General features: G+C 49.0%; 1 protein-coding gene across 4 annotated transcripts in view; it reads left to right on the top strand.

The window, feature by feature from the left end:
- The window catches only part of LOC311114436 (exportin-1), a 48,598-nt gene that overhangs the window by 12,143 nt on the left and 18,562 nt on the right, over positions 1 to 17,893 (top strand). For all 4 annotated transcript variants that reach the window (XM_084189686.1, XM_084189687.1, XM_084189688.1 and 1 more), the window contains 13 exons: positions 2,804 to 2,865; positions 2,997 to 3,041; positions 5,807 to 5,988; positions 7,414 to 7,462; positions 7,992 to 8,111; positions 9,994 to 10,122; positions 10,283 to 10,441; positions 11,762 to 11,959; positions 12,487 to 12,625; positions 14,821 to 15,002; positions 15,371 to 15,527; positions 15,623 to 15,786; positions 16,381 to 16,515. In XM_084189686.1, coding sequence (XP_084045812.1) covers positions 2,804 to 2,865; positions 2,997 to 3,041; positions 5,807 to 5,988; positions 7,414 to 7,462; positions 7,992 to 8,111; positions 9,994 to 10,122; positions 10,283 to 10,441; positions 11,762 to 11,959; positions 12,487 to 12,625; positions 14,821 to 15,002; positions 15,371 to 15,527; positions 15,623 to 15,786; positions 16,381 to 16,515 — 1,721 coding nt within the window. The remainder of the gene's footprint in view (positions 1 to 2,803; positions 2,866 to 2,996; positions 3,042 to 5,806; positions 5,989 to 7,413; positions 7,463 to 7,991; positions 8,112 to 9,993; positions 10,123 to 10,282; positions 10,442 to 11,761; positions 11,960 to 12,486; positions 12,626 to 14,820; positions 15,003 to 15,370; positions 15,528 to 15,622; positions 15,787 to 16,380; positions 16,516 to 17,893) is intronic.

The following is a 17,893-nucleotide window of genomic DNA, read 5'->3' on the forward strand; positions in this document are numbered from 1 at the left end:
CTACAGGCTGATCCAACTTTGATGTAATGTCCTTAAAACAAGTCAAAATGAGGCTCAGTAGTGTGTGTGGCCTCCACGTGCCTGTATGACCTCCCTACAACGCCTTGGCATGCTCCTGATGAGGTGGCGGATGGTCTCCTGAGGGATCTCCTCCCAGACCTGGACTAAAGCATCCGCCAACTCCTGGACAGTCTGTGGTGCAACGTGGCGTTGGTGGATGAAGCGAGACATGATGTCCCAGATGTGCTCAATTGGATTCAGGTCTGGGGAACGGGCGGGCCAGTCCATAGCATCAATGCCTTCCTCTTGCAGGAACTGCTGACACACTCCAGCCACATGAGGTCTAGCATTGTCTTGCATTAGGAGGAACCCAGGGCCAACCGCACCAGCATATGGTCTCACAAAGGGGTCTGAGGATCTCATCTCGGTACCTAATGGCAGTCAGGCTACCTCTGGCGAGCACATGGAGGGCTGTGCGGCCCCCCAAAGAAATGCCACCCCACACCATGACTGACCCACTGCCAAACCGGTCATGCTGGAGGATGTTGCAGGCAGCAGAACGTTCTCCACAGCGTCTCCAGACTCTGTCACGTGCTCAGTGTGAACCTGCTTTCATCTGTGAAGAGCACAGGGCGCCAGTGGCGAATTTGCCAATCTTGGTGTTCTCTGGCAAATGCCAAACGTCCTGCACGGTGTTGGGCTGTAAGCACAACCCCCACCTGTGGACGTCGGGCCCTCATACCACCCTCATGGAGTCTGTTTCTGACCGTTTGAGCAGACGCATGCACATTTGTGGCCTGCTGGAGGTCATTTTGCAGGGCTCTGGCAGTGCTCCTCCTTGCACAAAGGCGGAGGTAGCGGTCCTGCTGCTGGGTTGTTGCCCTCCTACGGCCTCCTCCACGTCTCCTGATGTACTGGCCTGGACACTACGCTGACAGACACAGCAAACCTTCTTGCCACAGCTCGCATTGATGTGCCATCCTGGATGAGCTGCACTACCTGAGCCACTTGTGTGGGTTGTAGACTCCGTCTCATGCTACCACTAGAGTGAAAGCACCGCCAGCATTCAAAAGTGACCAAAACATCAGCCAGGAAGCATAGGAACTGAGAAGTGGTCTGTGGTCACCACCTGCAGAACCACTTCTTTATTGGGGGTGTCTTGCTAATTGCCTGTAATTTCCACCTGTTGTCTATTCCATTTGCACAACAGCATGTGAAATGTATTGTCAATCAGTGTTGCTTCCTAAGTGGACAGTTTGATTTCACAGAAGTGTGATTGACTTGGTGTTACATTGTGTTGTTTAAGTGTTCCCTTAATTTTTTTGAGCAGTGTATTAGGCTTGGGCGGTATACTGTGTACCGGGGTATTTGGAAATAGCCACTGGATGGTTTTTCAATACCGTCAGTTATCTGTACAGCTGCCACTATCTTCATTTCCTTCAGTTGTTTTCCTCTCTCTCCGTTCTCACCCGTCTTCTTCTCCGAGCAGAGCAGGCAGTCCCGTTGCCCTAGCGACTCCAGACTCCACACAGACACAGTGTGTACACATGCTGCTCCAGAGCCTGTCCTTCCTTTAGACAGGCATGTGTCAAAACGTTGTTCATTTGCTTGGAACCAAACAGAACCAAATGGAACAGGGAGGGACCCTCCACGAATTTGTCCAATAGAAAGTCTCGTTTTCGCTGCAAAAAGTTTTCAGTTTACAACTGTTTGCTACGGTTTGGACTAATGATTACAACCCTGGCTAAATTCCCAGTATGGCCCTCATGCCATCATTGCCACCTAATCATCCCCAGCTTCCAATTGGCTCATTTATCCCCTCTCCTTTCCCCTGTAACTCTTCCCCAGGTTGTTTCTGTAAAAGAGAATACAAGGTACCTGGTAAAATAAGGGTTAATAATAACACTACTGTACAGAAAAGCAGGTAGTCTGTGTGCAGCTACCTGGTAAAATAAGGGTTAATAATAACACTACTGTACAGAAAAGCAGGTAGTCTGTGTGCAGCTACCTGGTAAAATAAGGGTTAATAATAACACTACTGTACAGAAAAGCAGGTAGTCTGTGTGCAGCTACCTGGTAAAATAAGGGTTAATAATAACACTACTGTACAGCAGGTAGTCTTTGTGCAGCTCGTTTTAAAGCAGCCAGTTCAGCAGCTAGGTACATTACACAGTAGCCGTGTGCATGACAGCAAGCAGCAGACTAGTAGACACTGATCAATGCTCTGCTTGCTCACTAGGTTCCACTAAAGCAGATATGAGGATCAGCCAATGCTGTTGGCATCAGTAGATTCTAGATCCACACCTTTGTGAAGCAGCAGAGTGTTCTGGGTCACTGATTTATGTTATCTGCTCCAGGCAGCTCCTCTGTAAGGAAGAGTTGTGTACAATCCTGTGCTCTGTACGATCTGGTGGAGGCCGACTGATCTGATCCTGTTGTTTTCTGCTTGTCTCTGATCTGGTCCTGTTGTTTTCTGCTTGTCTCTGATCTGGTCCTGTTGTTTTCTGCTTGTCTCTGATTTTGATCCTGTTGTTTTCTGCTTGTCTCTGATCTGGTCCTGTTGTTTTCTGCTTGTCTCTGATCTGGTCCTGTTGTTTTCTGCTTGTCTCTGATTTTGATCCTGTTGTTTTCTGCTTGTCTCTGATTTTGATCCTGTTGTTTTCTGCTTGTCTCTGATTTTGATCCTGTTGTTTTCTGCTTGTCTCTGATCTGGTCCTGTTGTTTTCTGCTTGTCTCTGATCTGGTCCTGTTGTTTTCTGCTTGTCTCTGATCTGGTCCTGTTGTTTTCTGCTCTTCTTTGCAGGTATTAAAAAGTATGTTGTTGGACTTATTATCAAAACCTCATCGGACGCTACGATGGTCGAGGTGAGGGCTGAAATATTTGTCATGTTGGGAGATTAATATGAGTATGATCTTCCCTGTAAGATGGAGCTGGAAATAGTTACCGTTTTGATAACAGCCTATTTACGTTGACTCCAGTCTCATTTTTATTACAGAAAGAGAAAGTCTACATCGGAAAGCTGAACATGATCCTTGTTCAGGTAAGAGTGTGTTGCTGTTCTTTGATCTGTGAATGAACTAGGATCCTCTCTTTGTAAACTGGGACTCAGATGTACTGCTCAGCTTCATCTGGGCAAGAGTCCTCCAAACTGTGTATGTGTGTAACTGTGTGTGTGTGTTTTTGTGTTTGTGTTGATGCATATGTGTGTATCGTGTGTGTACAGCTGACTGTAGCTGCATGAGTCTCTGTGGGTCATTGAGTATGAGTCACTGTGTCTGCGTCAGCTGATGTTGTTTTGTCCAGCATCTACAGTCTGTTCTGACATGCGTGTGTGTGTGTGTGTGTGTGTGTGTGTGTGTGTGTGTGTGTGTGTGTAATTGTGGTAGTTTGGTGAACCACACACTTAAGGGATGAGTGACTTTCCCTGAGAGCAACATTAGCTCCCAGAACTAATGATGGCTATAGGCTTTAGCTCAGCAAGCTAACGTACAGTGCCTTCAGAAAGTATTCACACCCCTTGACTTATTCCACATTTTGTTGTGTTACAGCCTGAATTCAGAATGGATTACATTTTAAAAAAATCTCACCCATCTACACACGATACCCCATAATGACAGTGAAAACGTGTTTTTTAGAAATGTGTGCACATTTTTTATTTTATTTTTAAATAATATGTTTATTATTTTCCAATAAAAAAAGAAGACAGATATACAAACATTGACATTGTAGTGTTGAATGGGATGGAACATTTAGAGGACAAAACAAAACTTAACTCCCATATACAAAAATAAAATAAAGAAATCCTGTTAGATGGTAGATATTCTAAGAAGACATCATATTTTCATTACAAGCTCCTGACTGGTGCAGTGGTCTAAGGCACTGCATCTCAGTGGTCTAAGGCACTGCATTTCAGTGCTTGAGGCATCACTACAGACCCCCTTGTTCGATTCCAGGCTGTATCACAACTGGCTGTGATTGGGAGTCCCATAGGGCGGCGCACAATTGGCCCAGCGTCGTCCGTGTTTGGCCGGTGTAGGCCGTCATTGTAAATAAGAATTTGTTCTTAACTGACTTGCCTAGTTAAAATAAAGGTACAATTAAATTAAAATAAACAAGCAGTGTAGTTAAACCAAAAATAAATGTTGAGTGGAGTACAGCACAGAGTAGCAGCAGATCATCAACACAGTTATGAAGGGGGAATAGACAATTTATCCAGTATCGGCTGCCATATTTTGTAAAACATTGGACTTCTATTGGAGGTATTGTATCGAATCTTGTGCACATTTATTGAAAATGAAATACAGAAATATCTAATTCACATAAGTATTCACATCCCTGAGTCAATACATGCAGCGGTTACAGCTGTAAGTCTCTGGATTGTACAATATTTTGACTTATTATTTTTCAAAATTCTTCAAGCTCTGTCAAATTGGTTGTTGATCATTGCTAGACAACAATTTACAAGTCTTGCCATAGATTTTCAAGCAGATTTAAGTCAATACTGTAACTTGGTCGCTCAGGAACATTCACGGTCTTCTTGGTAAGCAACTCCAGCGTAGATTTGGCCTTGTGTTTTTAGGTTATTGTTCCGCTGAAAGGGGAATGAATCTCCCAGTGTCTGGTGGAGAGCAGACTGACCCTGAAAAGCTCCCTTTCCGATGACAAGCATACCCATAACATGATGCAAGCACTACTATGCTTGAAAATATGGAGAGTGGTACTCAGCAATGTGTTGTATTGGATATGCCCCAAACATAACACTTTTTATTCGGGACAAAAAGTTAATTGCTTTGCCACATTTTTTGAAGTATTACATTAGTGCCTTGATGCAAACAGGATGCATGTTTTAGATGTATTTATTTTTTTCTTCTGTACAGGCTTCCTTCTTTTCACTCTGTCATTTAGGTTAGTATTGTGGAGTAACTACAATGTTGTTGATCCATCCTCAGTTTTCTCCTATCACAGCCATTAAACTCTGTAACTGTTTTAAAGTCACCATTGGCCTCATGGTGAAATCTCTGAGCGGTTTCCTGCCTCTCCGGCAACTGATTCAGGAAGGACGCCTGTATCTTTATAGTGACTGGGTGTATTGATACACCATACAAAGTGTATTTAATAACTTCACCTTGCTCAAAGGGGTAGTCAATGTCTGTTTTTTTTTTTGTTTTTTTTTTTACCCATCTACCAATCAGTGCCCTTCTTTGCGAGGCATTGGAAAACTTCCCTGGTCTTTGTGGTTGAATCTGTGTTTTGAAATTCACTGCTCGACTGAGGGACCTTACAGATAATTGTATGTGTGGGGTACAGAGATGAGGTAATCATTCAAAAAGAATGTTAAACACTATTATTTCACACAGAGTGAGTCCATCCAATTTATTATGTGACTTGTTAAGCACATTTTTACTCCTGAACTTATTCAGGCTTGTCATAACAAAGGGCTTGAATACTTATTGACTCAAGACATTTCAGCGTTTTCATTTTTTATTAATTTGTAAAAAAAATAATAAATAAACTAGTGACAAAAAAATTGCACTTTCATTCATTTTAACTTCAGGCTGTAACACAACAAAATGTGGAAAAGTAAAGGGGTGTGAATCCTTTCTAAAGGCTCTGTAGTCTTGTAGTGTGCAGACAACATGGGTTCAAACCTAATTGGTCACACGTGTGTGTGTGTGTGTGTGTGTACCTACAGTACGTCTTTATAGTGTGTTTTTCTGAGAGTGCGTGCGAATTTGCATGTATTAATGATTGTATATATATTAATGTGTGTGTGTGTGTGTGTGTGTGTTCCCCTCCTCCCTCCAGATCCTGAAGCAGGAATGGCCCAAGCACTGGCCCACGTTCATCAGTGACATCGTGGGAGCCAGCCGCACCAGCGAGAGCCTCTGTCAGAACAACATGATCATCTTGAAGCTGCTCAGCGAGGAGGTGTTTGACTTCTCTAGTGGACAGATGACCCAGGTCAAGGCCAAGCACCTCAAAGACAGGTCATAGAGAAATATACTGGATATCTTAATATAGTATATCTTTTTTATATACATTTGTAATAATGTTTTATATACCATTTAGCAGACGCATTGATCCAAAGCCACTAACTCATGCGTATGTACATTTTCCGTATGGGTGGCCCCGGGAATCGAACCGACAATCCTGCCGTTGCAAGCGCCATGCTCTACCAACTGAGCCATACATACAGGACCACACTCTTGTATATAATGTAGCACCTCAAAGCTGTTAGCGCCGTGCTCTACCGAGAGCTGTTAGCGCCGTGCTCTACCGAGAGCTGTTAGCGCCGTGCTCTACCGAGAGCTGTTAGCGCCGTGCTCTACCGAGAGCTGTTAGCGCCGTGCTCTACCGAGAGCTGTTAGCGCCGTGCTCTACCGAGAGCTGTTAGCGCCGTGCTCTCCCGAGAGCTGTTAGCGCCGTGCTCTCCCGAGAGCTGTTAGCGCCGTGCTCTCCCGAGAGCTGTTAGCGCCGTGCTCTACCGAGAGCTGTTAGCGCCGTGCTCTACCGAGAGCTGTTAGCGCCGTGCTCTCCCGAGAGCTGTTAGCGCCGTGCTCTACCGAGAGCTGTTAGCGCCGTGCTCTACCGAGAGCTGTTAGCGCCGTGCTCTACCGAGAGCTGTTAGCGCCGTGCTCTACCGAGAGCTGTTAGCGCCGTGCTCTACCGAGAGCTGTTAGCGCCGTGCTCTACCGAGAGCTGTTAGCGCCGTGCTCTACCGAGAGCTGTTAGCGCCGTGCTCTACCGAGAGCTGTTAGCGCCGTGCTCTACCGAGAGCTGTTAGCGCCGTGCTCTACCGAGAGCTGTTAGCGCCGTGTTCTACCGAGAGCTGTTAGCGCCGTGCTCTACCGAGAGCTGTTAGCGCCGTGCTCTACCGAGAGCTGTTAGCGCCGTGCTCTACCGAGAGCTGTTAGCGCCGTGCTCTACCGAGAGCTGTTAGCGCCGTGCTCTACCGAGAGCTGTTAGCGCCGTGCTCTACCGAGAGCTGTTAGCGCCGTGCTCTACCGAGAGCTGTTAGTATAGCTGAGAAAAGACTAGAACTTAAAACATAGTGGTCTTCTGATATGCGCAGTGTGAATGCTTCCAGGTAGCAGACTCGCTGTGCATATCAGAAGATTAGGCAATGTTATCATTGTGGATCCTGAGATCTGATAATCAGTGCAGTGGGTCTGCAGTAAAGACAACCTGGAACGCGCCCCTTGTCTGCATCTCAGACAGTAATGCCCTACATATCCCAGAGACTAGTAAACTCTCACCACAATCAATAGGCAGGAATGTCTGCACCATAGAGTTGTATTATCTGGTATGATCTATGCTGTCCTCCAATGACACTTAAAGACAGATGGAATTGCAAATCAAAATAGAAATCAAATACTGAATCTGTCGTAACACTCACCATGTCTCTCTTTCAGCATGTGCAACGAATTCTCCCAGATATTCCAGCTCTGCCAGTTTGTCATGGTATGTGAAGCCTCTTCCTTTACCACAGACCATTTATTATATATAATATATTATAAACTGGGTGGTTTGAGCCCTGAATGCTGATTGGCTGAAAGCCGTGGTTTATCAGACCGTATACCATGGGTATGACAACATGTATTTTTACTGTTCTAATTACGTTAGTAACCAGTTTATAATAGCAATAAGGCACCTCTGGGGTTTGTGGTATATGACCAATATACCACGGCTAATGGCTGTATCCAGGTACTCCGCGTTGTGTCGTGCTTAAGAACAGCCCTTAGCCGTGGTATATTGGCCATATACCACACCCCCTCGGGCCTTATTGCTTAAATAATATTTCCCATTTAGCAGATGCTTTTATCCAAAGCGACTTACAGTCATGCTTGCATACATTTTACGTACGGGTGGTCCCGGGAATCAAACCCACAATCCTGATGTTTCAAGTGCCATGCTCTACCAACTGAGTTACAGAGGACATAAACATAAATGCTACTTTTCCTCATCTCCCCTCCTCTGTTATGGTCTCCAGGAGAATTCCCAGAATGCACCACTGGTCCACGCCACTCTAGAAACGCTGCTGAGGTTTCTCAACTGGATTCCTCTGGGGTACATTTTTGAGACCAAACTCATCAGCACGCTCGTCTACAAGGTAGCTACCTCTCTCTCTCTCTCTCTCTCTCTGTTCACATCCGTCTCTAGTTCACTGCCATGGTCTAAATCCACCCATTTCCTAGGCGCTTGTGTAGGTAGACCACTAGGTGTGAAAGGATTGGATTCACCCATTTCCTAGGCCCTTGTGTAGGTAGACCACTAGGTGTGAAAGGATTGGATTCACCCATTCCCTAGGCGCTTGTGTAGGTAGACCACTAGGTGTGAAAGGATTGGATTCACCCATTCCCTAGGCGCTTGTGTAGGTAGACCACTAGGTGTGAAAGGATTCCCTAGGCCCTTGTGTAGGTAGACCACTAGGTGTGAAAGGATTTCCTAGGCCCTTGTGTAGGTAGACCACTAGGTGTGAAAGGATTCCCTAGGCCCTTGTGTAGGTAGACCACTAGGTGTGAAAGGATTCCCTAGGCCCTTGTGTAGGTAGACCACTAGGTGTGAAAGGATTTCCTAGGCGCTTGTGTAGGTAGACCACTAGGTGTGAAAGGATTTCCTAGGCCCTTGTGTAGGTAGACCACTAGGTGTGAAAGGATTTCCTAGGCCCTTGTGTAGGTAGACCACTAGGTGTGAAAGGATTTCCTAGGCCCTTGTGTAGGTAGACCACTAGGTGTGAAAGGATTGGATTCACCCATTTCCTAGGCCCTTGTGTAGGTAGACCACTAGGTGTGAAAGGATTGGATTCACCCATTCCCTAGGCGCTTGTGTAGGTAGACCACTAGGTGTGAAAGGATTGGATTCACCCATTTCCTAGGCCCTTGTGTAGGTAGACCACTAGGTGTGAAAGGATTTCCTAGGCCCTTGTGTAGGTAGACCACTAGGTGTGAAAGGATTCCCTAGGCCCTTGTGTAGGTAGACCACTAGGTGTGAAAGGATTTCCTAGGCCCTTGTGTAGGTAGACCACTAGGTGTGAAAGGATTGGATAGTTTCCATCTAGCCTAACCAAGGGCAAGGTAAAGCTATTGCCGTATTGCAAATACCAGTCCTTTTTAGAGTGTAGGGCAGTGTTTCCCAAACTTGGTCCTGGGGACCCAAAGGGGTGCACATTTGGCCCTAGCACTACACAGCTGACTCAAATAATCAATTCATCATCGAGCTTTGATTATTTGAATCAGCTGTGTAGTGCTAGGGCAAAAACCAAAACGTGCACCCCTTGGGTTCCCCGGGACTGAGTTTGGGAAACCCTGGTCTAGGGCTTGTTTCTGGACAGGCCCTCTCTCTCCAACACATGGGTTGTATTCTTCAGGTCAAGCACACCGATCGTAGCAAAACATGTTGCAACGGAAAACAAGCGTTTCAGTCTGTTTTCTTCTGTTTGGTGCCTAATGAATACAACCCTGGAACGTTCATGGAGAAGAGTGATTCCTCTTTTATAAATCCATTTCTGGGAGCATTCAGACAGAAGAGGACTGGCCACCCCTCGGAGCCTGGTTCCTCTCTACCCTGTACAGACAGAAGAGGACTGGCCACCCTCGGAGCCTGGTTCCTCTCTACCCAGTACAGCCAGGAGAGGACTGGCCACCCCTCAGAGCCTGGTTCCTCTCTACCCAGTACAGCCAGGAGAGGACTGGCCACCCCTCAGAGCCTGGTTCCTCTCTACCCAGTACAGCCAGGAGAGGACTGGCCACCCCTCTGAGCCTGGTTCCTCTCTACCCTGTACAGCCAGGAGAGGACTGGCCACCCCTCAGAGCCTGGTTCCTCTCTAGGTTTCTTTCTAGGTTCCTGCCAAGGGACTTTCACTAGCCACTGTGCTTCTGCCTCTCCATTGCATGCTCTTTGGGGTTTTAGGCTGGGTATCTGCAAAGCACTTTGTGACAACTGCTGATGTAAAAAGGGATTTATAAAATACATTTGATTGGTTGATTCTGTAGTTCCTGAACGTGCCGATGTTCCGTAACGTGACGTTGAAGTGTCTGACGGAGATCGCCGGCGTCAGTGTCAGCCAATACGAGGAGCAGTTTGTCAACCTCTTTACCCTCACCATGTGTCAGCTCAAACAGGTACACACACACACACACACACACAGTGCTCCCAGCAGGTGTGGATCCCACTGTTGCCAACAAATGTAACACACACACACACACATCAACACCCCCTGCACACACACACTTTTCAGTCAATCACACATACCTTCCTAATCTCCGATGTGTCCCTCCCCAGATGCTCCCCCTGAACACCAACATCCGCCTGGCCTATTCCAACGGTAAGGATGATGAGCAGAACTTCATCCAGAACCTCAGCCTGTTCCTCTGCACCTTCCTGAAGGAGCACGGACAGCTCATTGAGAAGAGGCCCAACCTCCGAGAGACACTCATGGAGGTAAGAAACATACAACTGATTATTCTGCCCTTACAACAACAGTTTCTCCCAAAACTGGTCTTACTTGATTCAAGCCACTGGTTACATCCTGGGACTGGGTGGGTGGTAAAGGAAGACATCGGAAAAGGCCTGGTTTTCTTTACAACTCTTATTTCCATGCAACAAAGTTTCTCCTGAAACTTCACTTTTGACTTCCCTGGCAAGTTTCAGTTTCAAGTGTCAGTGTCAGTAGGCTTCAGAAAGGAAAAGGTTGAGAGGCCCTGTTTATACTGTTCTCTCTCTGACTGCGCCTGTCCTCTCTGACTGCGCCTGTCCTCTCTGACTGCGCCTGTCCTCTCTGACTGCGCCTGTCCTCTCTGACTGCGCCTGTCCTCTCTGACTGCGCCTGTCCTCTCTGACTGCGCCTGTCCTCTCTGACGGCGCCTGTCCTCTCTGACTGCGCCTGTCCTCTCTGACTGCGCCTGTCCTCTCTGACTGCGCCTGTCCTCTCTGACTGCGCCTGTCCTCTCTGACTGCGCCTGTCCTCTCTGACGGCGCCTGTCCTCTCTGACTGCGCCTGTCCTCTCTGACCTGTCCTCTCTGACTGCACCTGTCCTCTCTCCAAGCTCTCTGACTACGCCTGTCCTCTCTCCAAGCTCTCTGACTACGCCTGTCCTCTCTCCAAGCTCTCTGACTGTGCCTGTCCTCTCTCCAAGCTCTCTGACTGTGCCTGTCCTCTCTCCAAGCTCTCTGACTGTGCCTGTCCTCTCTCCAAGCTCTCTGACTGTGCCTGTCCTCTCTCCAAGCTCTCTGACTGTGCCTGTCCTCTCTCCAAGCTCTCTGACTGTGCCTGTCCTCTCTCCAAGCTCTCTGACTACGCCTGTCCTCTCTCCAAGCTCTCTGACTGACTCAAGCCACTGGCCATGACCTGAAACTGGGTGTTCAATGGAGAAAAGGACATTTGAAAAGTAGTTTACTTTATTTATTTGCACAAAAAAAGTGAAAGTTGTGCAGGTAGGTTGGAAACCATATGAAAACCACTGAACAGTATATATACAAAGATTATTCAAATTAAACAAAATAACCTCTCCTCACCCCCCCCTCCCCTCTCTCCTCACCCCCTCTCTCCTCACCCCCTCTCCCCTCTCTCCTCACCCCCTCTCCCCTCTCTCCTCACCCCCCCTCCCCCCTCTCTCCTCACCCCCTCTCTCCTCACCCCCCCTCTCCTCACCCCCTCTCCCCTCTCTCCTCACCCCCTCTCCCCTCTCTCCTCACCCCCTCTCCCCTCTCTCCTCACCCCCTCTCCCCTCTCTCCTCACCCCCTCTCCCCTCTCTCCTCAGGCACTCCACTACATGCTACTGGTGTCTGAGGTAGAGGAGACAGAGATCTTTAAGATCTGTCTGGAGTACTGGAACCACCTGGCTGCAGAGCTCTACAGGGAGAGTCCCTTCTCCACCTCCACCTCCCCCCTGCTGTCCGGATCACAACACTTTGATGTCCCGCCTCGCAGACAGCTCTACCTGCCTGTGCTCTCTAAGGTGAGGAGACAGACAGCTCTACCTGCCTGTGCTCTCTAAGGTGAGGAGACAGACAGCTCTACCTGCCTGTGCTCTCTAAGGTGAGGAGACAGACAGCTCTACCTGCCTGTGCTCTCTAAGGTGAGGAGACAGACAGACTGACTGGGAGGCTGGCTGACAGACAGACACACACACACGCGCTCTTGCTCTCTGGGGGTCACAGAGGGTGTGGGGGGGGGGGGGGGGGGTGGGGGGGGGCACAGTGTGTATGTGTGTGTGTGAGAGAGAGGGAGATAATTTGTTGGCATATGGTCAGAGTGTGTGTGGTGGAGAGAGTTTGTTGGCATGAAGTGTCTGTGTGTAGTCAGTGTGTGCCTGCCTGCGTTCGTGTGTCTCTGTGTGTCTCTGTGTGTGTCTCTGTGTGTGTCTCCGTGTGTGTCTCCGTGTGTGTCTCTGTGTCTGTGTGTGTCTCTGTGTCTGTGTGTGTCTCCGTCTGTGTCTCCGTCTGTGTCTCTGTGTGTGTTGACTGCTGTTGATCTTGGTAACAGGTGCGTCTGCTGATGGTGAGCCGCATGGCCAAGCCAGAGGAAGTGCTGGTGGTGGAGAATGACCAGGGAGAGGTGGTCCGAGAGTTTATGAAGGATACAGACTCCATCAACCTCTACAAGAACATGAGAGAGACCCTGGGTACGTGGGGGGGGGGGGGGGGGGTGTAGGAACCAGACAAAGCAGGTGTTTGGAATTGTGTATGTGTGACTTTATACATTTTGACTGATTCTCTGTTTCCTTTCTGGATATCACATAACTGTACACCACTACATATCCAATAAGGACCATAGGATCTATTGAGTTGACTTACACTCTAAACTCTTTGTAATCGTCTCCTCTCTCACTCGCTCGCTCTGTCTCTCTCTCGCTCTGTCTCTCGCTCTGTCTCTCTCTCTCTCTCTCTCGCTCTGTCTCTCGCTCTGTCTCTCTCTCTCTCTCTCTCGCTCTGTCTCTCTCTCTCTCGCTCTGTCTCTCTCTCTCGCTCTCTCTCTCGCTCTGTCTCTCTCTCTCGCTCTGTCTCTTGCTCTGTCGCTCGCTCTCGCTCTCTCTGTGTCTGTCTCTCTCGCTTTGTCGCTCTCTCCCGCTCTCTCTCTGCGTATGTGTCTCTCTCTCTCTCTCTGCGTCTGTCTCTCTCTGTGTCTGTCTCTCTCTCTCTCTCTGCGTGTCTCTCTCTCTCTCTGCGTGTCTCTCTCTCTCTCTCTGCGTGTCTCTCTCTCTCTCTCTCTCTGCGTGTCTCTCTCTCTCTGCGTGTCTCTCTCTCTGCGTGTCTCTCTCTCTCTGCGTGTCTCTCTCTCTCTCTGCGTGTCTCTCTCTCTCTCTCTGCGTGTCTCTCTCTCTCTGCGTGTCTCTCTCTCTCTCTGCGTGTCTCTCTCTCTCTGCGTGTCTCTCTCTCTCTGCGTGTCTCTCTCTCTCTGCGTGTCTCTCTCTCTCTGCGTGTCTCTCTCTCTCTGCGTCTCTCTCTCTCTGCGTGTCTCTCTCTCTGCGTGTCTCTCTCTCTCTGCGTGTCTCTCTCTCTCTGCGTGTCTCTCTCTGCGTGTCTCTCTCTCTCTGCGTGTCTCTCTCTCTCTGCGTGTCTCTCTCTCTCTGCGTGTCTCTCTCTCTCTGCGTGTCTCTCTCTCTCTGCGTGTCTCTCTCTCTCTGCGTGTCTCTCTCTCTCTGCGTGTCTCTCTCTGCGTGTCTCTCTCTGCGTGTCTCTCTCTCTCTGCGTGTCTCTCTCTCTCTGCGTGTCTCTCTCTCTCTGCGTGTCTCTCTCTCTCTGCGTGTCTCTCTCTCTCTGCGTGTCTCTCTCTCTCTGCGTGTCTCTCTCTGCGTGTCTCTCTCTCTCTGCGTGTCTCTCTCTCTCTCTGCGTGTCTCTCTCTCTCTGCGTGTCTCTCTCTCTCTGCGTGTCTCTCTCTCTCTGCGTGTCTCTCTCTCTCTGCGTGTCTCTCTCTCTCTGCGTGTCTCTCTCTCTGCGTGTCTCTCTCTCTCTGCGTGTCTCTCTCTCTGCGTGTCTCTCTCTCTGCGTGTCTCTCTCTCTCTGCGTGTCTCTCTCTCTGCGTGTCTCTCTCTCTCTGCGTGTCTCTCTGCGTGTCTCTCTCTCTGCGTGTCTCTCTCTCTCTGCGTGTCTCTCTCTCTCTGCGTGTCTCTCTCTCTCTGCGTGTCTCTCTCTCTCTGCGTGTCTCTCTCTCTGCGTGTCTCTCTCTCTGCGTGTCTCTCTCTGCGTGTCTCTCTCTCTCTGCGTGTCTCTCTCTCTCTGCGTGTCTCTCTCTGCGTGTCTCTCTCTCTCTGCGTGTCTCTCTCTCTCTGCGTGTCTCTCTCTCTCTGCGTGTCTCTCTCTCTCTGCGTGTCTCTCTCTCTCTGCGTGTCTCTCTCTCTCTGCGTGTCTCTCTCTGCGTGTCTCTCTCTCTCTGCGTGTCTCTCTCTCTCTGCGTGTCTCTCTCTCTCTGCGTGTCTCTCTCTCTCTGCGTGTCTCTCTCTCTCTGCGTGTCTCTCTCTGCGTGTCTCTCTCTCTCTGCGTGTCTCTCTCTCTCTGCGTGTCTCTCTCTCTCTCTGCGTGTCTCTCTCTCTCTGCGTGTCTCTCTCTGCGTGTCTCTCTCTCTCTGCGTGTCTCTCTCTCTCTGCGTGTCTCTCTCTCTCTGCGTGTCTCTCTCTCTGCGTGTCTCTCTCTCTCTGCGTGTCTCTCTCTCTGCGTGTCTCTCTCTCTGCGTGTCTCTCTCTCTCTGCGTGTCTCTCTCTCTGCGTGTCTCTCTCTCTCTGCGTGTCTCTCTGCGTGTCTCTCTCTCTGCGTGTCTCTCTCTCTCTGCGTGTCTCTCTCTCTCTGCGTGTCTCTCTCTCTCTGCGTGTCTCTCTCCAGTGTACCTGACCCATCTGGACTATGCAGACACGGAGCGGATAATGACTGAGAAGCTTCACAACCAGGTGAACGGTACAGAGTGGTCCTGGAAGAACCTCAACACACTGTGCTGGGCTATAGGGTCCATCAGTGGAGCCATGCACGAAGAGGACGAGAAGAGGTTCCTGGTCACCGTCATCAAGGTACGGAGGCCACCTAGGGACAAGTATAACGGAGAGAGTAAAATGGGATTCATGTAGAGGGTTGGTGACCAGAAGGTTTTAGGAGAATGTTGAGCAGAAGCTTTCTCTTTAGCAAGGAGAAGAATGGGAGTTTCTTTGGTGGATATTTAGTTGAACTGATGGACAATGTGATAGAGATGCATAAGGTGCAAGAGGAAAGGATTTGGTCAGTAAAACAATGCTGCCACTAAAGGATAAAAAATAGTTCATCTGTTGTCCAAAGACTCTCTGTTATCCATCCATCTGTGTGTGTGTGTGTGTGTCTGTGTGTGTGTGTGTGTGTGTGTGTGTGTGTGTGTGTGTGTGTGTGTGTGTGTGTGTGTGTGTAGGATCTACTGGGTCTGTGTGAACAGAAAAGGGGGAAAGACAACAAGGCCATCATTGCCTCCAACATCATGTACATCGTGGGCCAGTACCCTCGCTTCCTCAGAGCACACTGGAAGTTCCTCAAGACTGTCGTCAATAAACTCTTTGAGTTCATGCACGGTGAGAGAACTAACTTTGGCTGTGCAACTGGTTTACAGAGGAAGATCTGTGTGTGTGTTTTCCACCCTGTCTCAAACCCTCTCTCCCCCTCTCAGAGACCCATGATGGGGTACAGGACATGGCGTGTGACACCTTCATCAAGATCGCCCAGAAGTGCCGTCGCCATTTTGTCCAGGTGCAGGTGGGGGAGGTGATGCCCTTCATCGACGAGATCCTCAATAACATCAACACCATAATCTGTGACCTGCAGCCACAACAGGTAGACACACACACACACACACACACACACACACACACACACACACACACACACACACACACACACACACACACACACACACACGTGCAATGAGATCCTCAACAACATCAACTCCATCATCGTGACCTCTAACCCCAACAGATAGGTTGGCCTCAGGTCATAGAAACACACTGACTAGAGAGGACTTTAATTGTCATTCACTCAACCCAAACTAAAAGGCGTGTATCAGGGCCCCCACGTTCAAATACTCAAACACAGGACTCTATCATGTCTACTGAAAAGACCTGGGATTTTCAACATTTCCACAATGGCCAGTCTAGCCAATAAACCCCAAAAATTATTTAACTGTTCCTTGTATCTGTGTTCAATATTGCTAACGCTGACCAAAGTTACAAACCATGACCGTCCCTCAGTGACGATGTTGTGTTTGTGTGTGCTGTAGCAACGCACTGACTAGATGTGACCTGATCTCTCTCCGTCTACTGAGAAGCATCACACTGACTCAGAGCAGAATGGAGCGTGTCTGTGTGTCTATATCTTATGTCACATGTATCTGTGTGTTGGTGTTTGTCCTCACCTGTGTGTGTTGTACAGGTGCATACGTTCTACGAGGCGGTGGGGTATATGATCGGGGCCCAGACGGACCAGGCAGTACAGGAGCATATCATAGAGAAGTACATGCTACTGCCCAACCAGGTGTGGGACAGCATCATTCAACAGGCCACCAAGGTACCACACTCGTGTAATAATGAATCTATTCTCTCTGTGATCATTCGTTTCCCACTCCTTTCCTATTTGTACATGTTTTGTAAAATAACCTAAAATAACCCGGTGAGAACGTTACTGGATAAGGGTAGTGAGTAAAAAACAGGAAAGGTGGAGGGAGAGAGTTTGCCAGAAGAGCAGTGGGTCTGATTGGATCCCATGCTAGCTAGCATGGCTACATACATGTGTTCTGGAGGTAACAGCTTCAACTGCTACAGCACCCCAGGTCACAGGCAGCCCTGTAGTAGCAACCCCTTTCCTGTAGTCAAATGACCTACTGCTACAGCACCCCAGGTCACAGGCAGACCTGTAGTAGCAACCCCTTTCCTGTAGTCAAATGACCTACTGCTACAGCACCCCAGGTCACAGGCAGCCCTGTAGTAGCAACCCCTTTCCTGTAGTCAAATGACCTACTGCTACAGCACCCCAGGTCACAGGCAGCCCTGTAGTAGCAACCCCTTTCCTGTAGTCAAATGACCTACTGCTACAGCACCCCAGGTCACAGGCAGACCTGTAGTAGCAACCCCTTTCCTGTAGTCAAATGACCTACTGCTACAGCACCCCAGGTCACAGGCAGACCTGTAGTAGCAACCCCTTTCCTGTAGTCAAATGACCTACTGCTACAGCACCCCAGGTCACAGGCAGACCTGTAGTCGCAACCCCTTTCCTGTAGTCAAATGACCTACTGCTACAGCACCCCAGGTCACAGGCAGACCTGTAGTAGCAACCCCTTTCCTGTAGTCAAATGACCTACTGCTACAGCACCCCAGGTCACAGGCAGACCTGTAGTAGCAACCCCTTTCCTGTAGTCAAATGACCTACTGCTACAGCACCCCAGGTCACAGGCAGACCTGTAGTAGCAACCCCTTTCCTGTAGTCAAATGACCTACTGCTACAGCACCCCAGGTCACAGGCAGACCTGTAGTAGCAACCCCTTTCCTGTAGTCAAATGACCTACTGCTACAGCACCCCAGGTCACAGGCAGACCTGTAGTAGAAACCCCTTTCCTGTAGTCAAATGACCTACTGCTACAGCACCCCAGGTCACAGGCAGACCTGTAGTAGCAACCCCTTTCCTGTAGTCAAATGACCTACTGCTACAGCACCCCAGGTCACAGGCAGACCTGTAGTAGCAACCCCTTTCCTGTAGTCAAATGACCTACTGCTACAGCACCCCAGGTCACAGGCAGACCTGTAGTAGCAACCCCTTTCCTGTAGTCAAATGACCTACTGCTACAGCACCCCAGGTCACAGGCAGACCTGTAGTAGCAACCCCTTTCCTGTAGTCAAATGACCTACTGCTACAGCACCCCAGGTCACAGGCAGACCTGTAGTAGCAACCC

The sequence above is a fragment of the Coregonus lavaretus genome (genome assembly GCF_964263955.1).
Source record: "Coregonus lavaretus genome assembly, contig: HAP1_SCAFFOLD_411, whole genome shotgun sequence".
Lineage (NCBI taxonomy): Eukaryota > Metazoa > Chordata > Actinopteri > Salmoniformes > Salmonidae > Coregonus > Coregonus lavaretus.